At 42.2% G+C, this 11,518-nt stretch overlaps 1 protein-coding gene across 2 annotated transcripts in view; it reads left to right on the plus strand.

Annotated features, from left to right (window-relative positions):
• NFE2L3 (NFE2 like bZIP transcription factor 3) overlaps window positions 1–11,518 on the plus strand; it is a 42,044-nt gene that overhangs the window by 23,714 nt on the left and 6,812 nt on the right. Inside the window, exons 2-4 of one of the 2 annotated variants that reach the window (XM_049893218.1) lie at window positions 2,672–2,680; window positions 7,903–8,073; window positions 11,105–11,191. In XM_049893218.1, coding sequence (XP_049749175.1) covers window positions 2,672–2,680; window positions 7,903–8,073; window positions 11,105–11,191 — 267 coding nt within the window. The remainder of the gene's footprint in view (window positions 1–2,671; window positions 2,681–7,902; window positions 8,074–11,104; window positions 11,192–11,518) is intronic. The other variant, XM_049893217.1, reaches the window with a different exon arrangement.

The following is an 11,518-nucleotide window of genomic DNA, read 5'->3' on the forward strand; positions in this document are numbered from 1 at the left end:
CATGGTGCCTGGCTACCACCACCAACTGCTCTGACAGGGATCACAATAGAGGTTCCCAGACAGAGCTGGAGAAAAATGTAGAACAAGATTGAAACTTAGAAAAAAAAGACCAAACTTACTGGTCTGACAGAGACTGGAGAAACCCCAAGAGTATGGCCCCTGGAAACCTATTTAACTTAGTACTGAAGTCACTCCTGAGGTTCACCCTTCAGCCAAAGATCAGACAGGCCCATAAAACAAAAAAATACACGTAGCTCAACCATGTATACAAGAATAAATGGGCATACCAGCCCAGGGGCAAGGACAAGAAGGCAGAAGGGGACAGGAAAGCCGGGAAAATGGAAATGGGAAACCCAAGGTCAGGAAGGGGAGTGTTGACACATCACGGGGTTGGCAACGAATGCCACAAAACAATACATATATTGTTTAATGAGAAACTAATTGGCCCCGTAAACCTTCACCTAAACAACACATGCATACATACACACACACAAACCAAAGACTGCAGCCATTGAAAACTCTATGGAGCACAGTTCTACTCTGACACACATGGGCTCTTATGAGTTGGAATCGACCCAGTAACAGTGGATTTGGTTTTTATACATGTATGTGTCCCCAACTTACGATGGGGTTCCGTTCCCATGACTCCGTTTTAAGTTAGTTCTAATGTGAGTCAAATAGCTCTGTATTTATTTATTAGATTTCATTATTATTGCCTTTTATTGTCAGGGTCTTTATAAATCCAATCTTTGAACATCTGCATGTGGACATCTGAGAATGATAACAGCAAATTATGTGCCGCAAAGTTGTATGTAATACATATTAGTAACAGTAAGATGTACAAAAAAAGAAAAAAATTGAACTGCTATTCGTCTTAAATACATTGTGAGCCAGGGACTACCTGTATATGTGTGTGTGTGTGTGCATGTGCATACACATACACACCAAAAAAAAAACCGTTGCCTTTGAGTCGATTCCAACTCGTAGCGACCCTATAGGACAGAGTAGAACTGCCCCATATGGTTTCCAAGGAATGGCTGGTGGACTTGAACTGCCGCTGGGGATTCAAACTACCAACCTATCAGATAGCAGCCACATTCTTAACCACTGTGCCACACATACACACACATATATGTAATTTTTTTTTGTTTTGAAACATTTAAGAGTGAATCAGAGCTTTGTCTCCCTTGATCCCTAAATACTTTTGTGTGTATTTCCTAAGAACAAAGATTTTCTTTTCTGTAGCCAGTGATCAGGAAATTTAGCATTACTATAAAAGGAGCAGTGGTGGCGCAATGGTTAAGTGCTCAGCTGCTCACTGAGAGGTTGGCAGTTTGAACTCCCATTGGCTCCACAGAAGAGAGGACCTGGTGTACTCTGGTCATACACCATTTCCCTGATACCCTCAGTCCTCCTCCTAAGTTTTTACGCAGACCACCTTACATACCTTTCATTACCAAACTTCATTGTTGTTAATTGCCATCAAATTGATTCCAACTCATGGCGACCCCAAGTGTGCAGAGTAGAGCTACTCCATAGGGTCTTCAAGGCTGTGACCTTTGGAAGCAGATCACCACGTCTTATTTCTAAGACCTTTTGTTGGTAGTACAGCAGCTAACCATTTGTGCCACCCAGGGATTCCACCAGACTTCATTATATACTAAAAATTTTCCCCACGATAAAACCTTCCCAGGCTGATGTTTATGTGGTCAATTTCCTTGTGGGTTTGCTCTCGTCCTGTATTAGCCCCACGGATCCATATGTTGCTTATTTGTGTAAAGTTAAAGGTAACATATTCTCATATGTGCAAGTTCATGTGTGTTGTAGCAGATTACTTCAGCAAGCCTTGCTTCATGGCGCTAAGCTAGATCATGTGATACAGAGATCAAAAGTTTCTCTGCCCACCAAAAGCAAATTTGCAAACAAAGTTAGCTGCCTCAGGAATCCAGAATTTAAAATTTGATTATCTTCAGGTTGACAAAAGAAATTTTGCCTTGGCAAAAGATGAAGGACAAAGAGTGGTTCCCTTTTCCTTCCTTCCCCAAATACTGGTAGGAATCAGCACTGTAATTGCAGGAAAGAACAAGACTGCGGCATCCCCATCCCATCATAAGTAGGATCCCTACCAAAGACTTAGGGTGCTGTTTCTAGGAGTTGATCCATTCAACACATATTTACTAAGGGTCTGGCAGTGGGCATACAGTGGTGAACACAGTAAACAGTCACTGCCCTCAGAAAATTTAACATTCTAATGGGACATACAGCAAATAAATATGGTACTAGATCGGTCGATGCTAAATGCAGTGGAAAAAAAAAAGCAAGATAAGGAAGATGGATGCTGATGGAAGAGATGCTTTTTTTATACAGAGTGGTTAAGAAACTGAGATGGTCGTGTTTGGATAAAGACCTGAAAGAAGCCGCAAAGGGGAGGAGGGGTACAGAGGAAACCTTTACAGGGAAAGGAACCAAAAAAAACCCCAGTGTTCCGACTCATAGCGAGCAGCTAAAAAAGCCGAGGTGGATGAGAGAGCCCAGAGTGCCAGAGGACTGAGCTTTGGGGCGTTGCTATGTGTAGACATCAGGAAAATGAAGAATGAGCAAAAGAAAAGTGATTGGTGAGGTAGGAGAAGAATGAAGAGAGGTGCTTGGATGCCAGGTGAAGACTTTTCAGGAAGAGGGAGTAACCTAAGACAAATGATGCTGATAGGTTGAGTAAGATGAGGTTTTGGTGAGGGCAAGATTGTGGGAGAGCTTGAGGAGCTGTCTTGGGTGGGATGGTGGAGACAAATTCTCATGGGAATAGGTTCAAGAGAGAATACTCTGAGTCCAGGTAACTCTTTGGAGGATTTTGCTCTGAAGGGGAGCAGAATAGTGGGACAGGATCTAAAGAACAAAGCAGAATCAACAGAAGAGTTTTTTTAAATGGGAGATACTGTTGTAGGTATTAGTAGACTGATGGCAATTATCTGATAGAAACAATTGTTGGTACAGAAAAGAGGGTCGAGGAGTAGGGCTGGGTTTCCGTGCACAAATGGGACAGATGGATTGAGCTCAGAACAAGGCAGTCATCCACAGTGTGATGGAGGAAGGCTAAGTGTGTCATGGAGTTGTATTTGTTAGCTGTCATCTAGTCACATACCACCTCCACTGTCTTAGTCCTCAGTGCTGCTATAACAAATGCCACAAGTGGATGGTTTTAACAAACAAGAGTTTATTCTCTCACAGTTCAGGAGTCTAGAAGTCCGAATTCAGGGTGCCAGCTCCAGGGGAAGGCTTTTTCTCTATTGGCTCTGGGGGAAGGTCCTTGTCATCAATCTTCCCCTGCTCTGGGAGCTTCTGCACAAAGGGACCCCAGGTCCAAAGGATGCACCATGCTCCAGGCGCTACATTCTTGATGATACGAGGTCCCCAACTCTCCCTTCCCTTTTATCTCTTGTAAGATAAAAGGTGTGATGCAGGCCACACCCTAGGGAAGCTCCCTTTAAATTGAATCTGGGATGTGACCTGAGTAAGGCTGTTGCATCCCACCCTAATCCTCTCTAACATAACCTAATCTTGCCTCATTGACCACAGGCAGAGATTAGGATTTACAGCACATAGGAAAATTACATCAATCACAAAATGAAGGACAACCACACAATACTGGGAATCATGGCCTAACCAAGTTGACATATTTTTGGGGAACACAGTTCAGTCCATGACACCCACTTAAGGGGGACCCCATGCACAATGGGGTGAAATGCAGCCCGGTCCTGCCCCCATCCCCATGTTGGTTGGGGGTTATAACGAAGCATTGTGATCCATAGGGTTTTCACTGGCTGATTTTCAGAAGTAGATCACCAGGCCTTTATTCCTTGTCAGTCTTAGTCTGGAAGCTCTACTGAAACCTGTTCAGCACCACAGCAACACTCAGGCCTCCACTGACAGACAACTGGTGGGTATACATGAAGTGCAGTGGCCAGGAATCAAACCCAGGTCTTCTGCATGAAAGGCAAGAATTCTACCACTGGACCACCACTGCCCTTGCATCAGAGCTAGGTACAGTCTAACAGAGAAACAAGTAAAAAACCGGGTGGGCCACCAGGACATCAGCTGCCTTTCTCCGCTTTTGCTTTGATTTACCCCCTTGCTTTTGGCATCTAGATTTCCATTTTTGACCTTCATTTTTTTTTTTTTTGTAAGGTTAGCATTTCTGTGGTTAGAGTAGCAGTAGCGTTGTTGTCCTTGGGTTGGTCCAGTGCACAGTGTTGCTGAATTCAGAAATTAAAAATAGATCCTTTGAAAGAGTTTGAGAAGCCTTGATGTTGGAGGGGGAGAAACAACTTCACACAGAGCTTTTTTTTTTTTCTAATAACTTTATTACATACGAGCAAAAACATTCCAAATATCCTGCTGGCTTTTATTTTTCCCATTGTTTAAAGACCAGTATTGTTTAAATATGTCCCCTTGTTTTCATATCTTTTTCAGAGTTTGACTCTATACACCTCACAGGGCTTATTTTACATATATGATCAGGATTAAATGGTTCTTGGTACTGTATTCATTTTTGTGGCTGATTTGTGTGATGGCTCCTTGAGCTGGTCTTTGGTGAACATCTTTTATTTGTGATGAGACAACAATGCTATCAAACAGCTCTTCAGCAATTGTACTGAAACATTCTTGTTGGTTCAGGGCTACTGCAGCCTGTAGCTCAATCTCCAGGGCCTGAAAAATTTGCTTCAGTTCATTCACCTCAGTCTTAGCGGAATTGGATGCATCCATCAGCAGCAGTGAAAATCTTCTGTTTTAACACTTCGCTTTTTGTCTGATGTTCTTAGCCGCTAGTTTCACGTTGTCAGTCTGTTGGCAAGAAGCTGGTGTTATTCATGGTTGCATCTGAAAGCTTGTTTTTAAGTTCCTCAATTATCTGGAAATACTTCTTGTAGTCCTGGTTTTTCTCCTTGACTATTATTAGCCCCAGGCCCAAATTTCTTAAACCGTCCTTTGATTTTAGATTCATGTGCACTGTTTGCCTGCTCCAGCGCCCGCACCTTGTCCAGGTAAACTGCCAGACAGCCATCTAGGTTTTGCATTGTGTCCTTGTCATTACCAGAGAGAAGCCCATTCTCACTTTCTCCCAAGTTTGTACCCCCAAAGTTAGTGGAAAAACCTCCACCTCAGAAGCCACCTAAGCCACAGTTTTTCCCTACAGTTCTTCGTTTTCCATGGCAGACCGTAATTGCCATAGACTTGATTCGAGGGCAGAGTGCGGCATGATGTAAACCTTCAACTCTGCAGAGCCCAGAGCCTTCAAGGAGAGTGTTCAGGTTGTTATCCATGAGGAAGTCTTTTTATAGCTGGTAAAGTGGGTGGTTCATCTCTGATCTAATCACTTTAAGGACTTTCAATGGCATCTGTAATACTAAATTATTTTTACTGATTATTAAACTTGGTAGAGTGTCTTACTTATTTAAAGGCACAGAAGATGCCTTCAAGTATTTATTATCTCACACTGCAGGGATGAAGCAGATAATATAAATATACCATGTAAACATGGTATCAGCCTAGTTAAGTTTATATTCTCCTTTACGGAATTTCTGCCTTCATACATTTTCAACCATATCAATGGTTGTGCTTATAATAGTTTATTTTCCCTTGGAATTATATCATGAATAGGCCTTTTTTTTTTTCCCAGATGTAGCAATATGATACCAATTCTAGGGATTTCTGGTGAAATAACAGAAAGGGGCAGATCCTTAGCTTATGTAGCTTGGACATTAAATATTGGGAGTATTTAAGATTTAAATGTAGAAAGAGAAAATGGTAGTGATAACGTTAATATTCTTCTGGTATTTATTTTTTAATTTTTAAAAAGTTTTTATTGTACTTTAAGTGAAAATTTACACAGAAAGTCAGTCTTTCATACAAAAACTTATATACACCTTGCTATATACTCCTAGTTGCTCTCCCCCAATCAGACAGCACACGCCTTCTCTCCACCCTGTATTCCCATCCATTCAGCCAGCTTCTGACCTCCTCTGCATTCTCATCTTCCCTCCAGACAGGAGCTGCCCACATAGTCTCACGTGTCTACTTGACCCAAGAAGCTCACTCCTTACCAGTATCGTTTTCTATCTTCTAGTCCAGTCTCACAGCCTGTCTGAAGAGTTGGCTTTAGGAATGGTTCCAGGCTTGGGCTAACAGGAGGTCTGGGGACCATGACCTCCGGGGTCATTCTAGTCTCAGTCAGACCATTAAGTCTGGTCTATTTATGAGAATTTGAGGTATGCATTCCACTACTCTTTTGCTTCATCAGGATTCTGTGTTGTGTTCTCTGTCAGGGCAGTCATCAGTTGTAGCCAGATACCATCTAGTTCTTCTGGTCTCAGGCCGATGTAGTCTCTGATTTATGTGGCCCTTTCTGTCTCTTGGGCTCATAATTACCTTGTGTCTTTGATGTTCTTCATTCTACTTTGCTCCAGGTGGGTTGAGACCAATTGATGAAGCTTAGATGGCTGCTTGCTAGCTTTTAAGCATCTTTTGATTTCTTGACTGCTGCTTCCACGAGCATTGATTGTGGAGCCAAGAAAAATGAAGTCCTTGACAATTTCAGTCTCTTCTCCATTTATCATGATGTTCCTTATTGGTCTAGATGTGAGGGTTTTTTTGTTTTTTTTTTTAATAATTTTTATTGTGCTTTAAGTGAAAGTTTACAAATCAAGTCAGGCTGTCACATATAAGCTTATATACACCTTACTACATACTCCCATTTACTCTCCCCCTGATGAGTCAGACCGCTCCCTCCTTCCAGTCTCTCCTTTCGTGACCGTTTTGCCAGTTTCTAACCCTCTCTACCCTCCCATCTCCCCTCCAGACAGGAGATGCCAACACAGTCTCAGGTGTCCACCTAATACAAGTAGCTCACTTTTCCTCAGCATCTCTGTCCAACCCATTGTCCAGTCCCTTCCATGTCTGATGAGTTGTCTTCGGGAATGGTTCCTGTCCTGGGCCAAGAGAAGGTTTGGGGACCATGTCCGCTGGGATTCTTCTAGTCTCAGTCAGACCATTAAGTCTGGTCTTTTTATGAGAATTTGGGGTCTGCATCCCACTGTTCTCCTGCTCCCTCAGGGGTTCTCTCACACAGAGCTTTTAATGTCATAATTGACTATATCAGTATATGCCTGCTAAATAGTGACTATTTGAGTGTCTAGAGGACTTCCCTAGCCTTTTAATCACTCAAGTCTTTCTTCGGTTAAAGTAAATTAAAAGTTAAAAAAAGTCATCGGTGTAAGTTAGCATGGTTCAAAATATCTGTGGAGATGTTAAAGCTTTGGTGTTTATTTTTTCAAAACAAAAATATCTTTTTCCTGACTGTAGAAGGAATACGTGCTTGTCGTAAAGTATTCAAACAAGGCAGAAGCGCAGAAAGTGGAAGCCTGCTCTTTGTATTTACACTGCCCATACCCATCCCACCTTCAGAGAGTACCACAATTAATGGTTTGTAATAATACCTTCCAGATTTTTCTATGTAGACTCTGTGTTTTCTTCCAGCTTAGGAGTTTGATCTGATTTCAGCAGGACACTAAATAAAAACTCCCTGCTGGCAACATTGATGTCCAAATCCAATCAAATTTATAAGTATTTTAAATGCAGATGCCTTGTAAATGCATATAATTTAAATTATGCAGATTAGAATGACCTGTCTCAGTGAGTACTTAACAAGGTCAGGATATGAAACTGACCTTTTGTTTAGGAGCTAAATGTTTCTTTGGTACTGAATTAATGAAATGCCTGTTGGCTTTTGACTTTTGACTTGGTTTTCATAATCATTGAGCAGTAAGTACAGAGCAGCTTTAAAGGTTATTGGACGAAATGTGGATTTCTAGTTAGCATATTTTTCTGGTGCTTTTATGGGAGATTGAGGTACTGAGAGAGAGGCTTGAAGCTGCTGGGGGTTACAGTTCCCAGCATGAGGAAAATCAGCAAAGGGTGTCAGTTCAGGAGGAATCACTACAGCAGAATAATGAAGATGAGAATAACATAGCAGAGAAACCTGACAGGGAATCTGAAAAGAGCAATGAATCTAGAAGTGAGGTAAGCATGCTGGAATATTCTAGTCATGCCACTTTGACTATAACGTAGATTTTGTGGCTTTGACAATTTGTGCTGAGAATGAATTTTGCATGTAAGTGTGCCCTACTGTAAGCAAATTTGATATATGAAAATACATATTTTGTTTTAAATGTGGGGGTGGCTGTTTGGTTTACAAAGGAGTCAGTCCATAGAATTATCTCCAGTTAAACTCAAGTTAGATATATCTCCAGGAACTTGCTGGCAAGTTTTGTGAGTTGTGTTTGCCATGGCAAGGGATAGAGATGACTGGCATCCCAAGCCCGAAAATCCTCAGCCAGCTACCTACCGGAGCAGCCAGGCTGGCCAGTTCCAGGGGTGTGAGCAGAGGACCCTACAGGCAACGTCTGGGGCTTGGGCCAAATCCTCACTCAGTCTCCCAGTGCGCCAAGCTACAATAACCCATTGGGTGTCCAGGCGGCCATTTTGTACCTCTGGCCTAGACTAAGGTCAAGGACCACCTCTGCAGCCTCTCAAGTGTCTAGCCTTCCTATTCAGTGGTGAAAAGAGGTATAGAAAGATGAACTTCAGGCATTAGTGGGTTGAACGGTTGTTGTTGAATGCTGTCAAGTCAGTTTGAACTCACAGCGACCCCATGTGACAGGGTAGAGCTGCCCCCTAGGGTTTTCTTAGCCATAATCTTTACAGAAGCAGACCACTGAGTCTATCTCCCACAGAGCAGCTGGGTGGGTTTGAACCAACGACCTTCTGATTAGAAACCGAGTGCTTAATCATTGGCACCACCAGGGCTCCTTGGGTTGAATGGTATCCTCCCTCCCACCCCAAAGATATGTCTATTTGGAACCTGTGAATGTGACTTTATTTGCAATGAAAGTCTCTGCCAGTATAATTAAGGATCTCGAGATTAGGTCATCCTGGATTATCAGGATGGGCCCTAAATCCAGTGACAAACATCCTTATAAGAGAAAGGCACAGGAAGATTTGAGGTACACAGAGAAGATGATGTAAAGATGGAAGCAGAGATTGGAGTGATGTGGCCACAAGCCTAGGAAGCCAAGGAATGCCAGCAGCCACCAGAAACTGGAAGAAAGGGAGGATTCTCCCCTAGGACCTTCAGAGCGAATGTGGCCCTGCTGATGCCTGGGTTTTGGACTTACGGCGTCCAAAGTGTGAAAGCATTTTAAATCACCATGTTTGTGGTGCTTTGTTGTGGCAGCCACAGGAAGCTGATACGCAGATGGATTCTTTCTGCAGCCTGTGCGCCTCTTTTTTCACCTGGCCACATCCTGCCATCCCACAGGCCTGCCCACAAGTATTCCAGAGACAGGCCTAGGGTCCCACAGACACTTCCACGTGAAAGGCACACCTTTATAATCTGGCCCAGGGAGTGCTCTCAGCCATGGCCTTCTTCAGCACGCCCCCTCCCTGTGAGGTGGGGCTTGCGTGCTGTGCCTTGAAGACCCTCAGAGGATGGAAAGTGGCCTGTGTTGGCCCTCCTCAGTCAGCCCATCATGAGGAACGTGTATGTGCATCAAGGGGCAGTCATTTGAATAAGGAGATATTGCATGGTTTAAAATTGGAAAAAGTATGTGGTTGGGTTATATTTTTCCACATGACTTATTCAATCTATATGCTGAACAAATAATCCAACAAGCTGGGCTATATGAAGAATGCAGCATCAGGATTGAAGGAAGACTCCAGTTAACAACCTGAGATATGTAGATGACACAACCTTGCTTGCCGAAAGTAAAGAGGACTTGAAGTACTGGTAACTACAGTCTTCAGTATGGAAGAACATGAAAATCCTTAGAACTGGACCAATAAATAACATCATGATAAATGGCAAAGAAATTGAAATTGTCGAGAATTTCATTCCTCTTGGATCAATAGTCAGTGCCCATAGAAGCAGCAATCAGGAAATCAAAAGATGTATTACGCTGGGCAAATCTGCAAAAGACCTCTTTTAAGTGTTAAAAAACAAAGGTGTCACTTTGATGACTAAGGTGTGCCTGACCCAAGCCATGGTCTTTTCAGCCACCTCATATGCATGCAAAAGCCAGGCAATGACAAAGGAAAACCGAAGAACTGACACATTTGAGTAGTGGTTTTGGCTAAGTATATTAAATATACCATGGACTGCCAGAAGAATGAACAAATCTGTCTTGGAGGAAGTACAGCCAGAATGCTCATTAAAAGTGAGAAAGGCGAGACTTAGTCTTGCTTACTTTGGACATGTCATCAGGGGAGACGATTAATCACTGGAGAAAGACATCACACTTGGTACGGGGTCAGTGCGAAAGAGGCAGACCTTCAGTAAGATGGACTGGCACGGTGGCTGCAGCCGTGGCCTGAAAATAGCCATGATTATGAGGATGGCACAGGATGGGGCAATGTTACGTTGTTAAATATACTGTCACTATGAGACCCTCTCTAAAAGGAATTTTCAGAAGAGTGATTTCAACAAGAAACCAATTTCTGAAGTAGGAGTGAAATATAAGAATGATGAATAAGGAAGTTGGTAAGACATTTTGGTAAGTTCTGGGCTGCTAACTGAAAGGTTGACAGTTCAACTCACCTAGCAGCTCTGGGGGAGAAAGACCTGGCAATCTGCTTCTGTAAATATTACAGCCAAGAAAATACTATTGGGCACTTCTCTGTCACATGCCACGAGTCGGACGTGACAGCACCCAACAAAAACAGTAAGTACTGACTATAAAAATTTCATAATTTTGTAACCAATTGGGAGGGGCATCTGTGGAGGGGCAAAATACAGAACTAAAAATATTACCCAGAAATTATAAGTTAGAGCAGGAGTGAATGAGGAGTTTGGAGTTGAGGGTCCTTGTTTAGGAAGGAGATAGAGATATTAACTTTTGACTTTATGCATGTTAAAATACTAACAGTACTAAAAGAGAAATAGAAAGTAAAACTTCCGAGGGGAAAAACAGGGATAAAAATCCAGCATGTAAGACCTGGTTATCTTTAAAGATTAATTTATCTGAAGAATGACATGCGTTTTTGTGTTCTTCTTCAGAGACATCTAAATGTGACAGACACATCTTTTTGTCTACAAGATTTATTTCAGTTGCTTTCATCACACCCTGAACATTCTTCACTGGAGGTAACTGGAACCTTGGCTGTCTGTTACCCTTATGGGAACACATCTGCACTGACCTCTCTGAATAAATGCTTTTACTTTGGTGACATAGCAGTTTACGCTAATATTTATAATGATATTTAATGTCAAGTGCATTATTTAAGCATATAGACTTGTACATTTTTGTAGAAAATGGAGAACTAAGTATTTATACCTTTTCCTTCTCTCAAATAATAATCAAAGGTATAATCAAATCTAGACCATTCGTATTGAAGCACAATAGCAGTAAACATTTGAGAAACTAAGGCATAGCTTTATTTTTCCGGTAGCTTTTTTGTCTTCATTATAGTT

Source organism: Elephas maximus, chromosome 8, assembly GCF_024166365.1.
Source record: "Elephas maximus indicus isolate mEleMax1 chromosome 8, mEleMax1 primary haplotype, whole genome shotgun sequence".
Lineage (NCBI taxonomy): Eukaryota > Metazoa > Chordata > Mammalia > Proboscidea > Elephantidae > Elephas > Elephas maximus.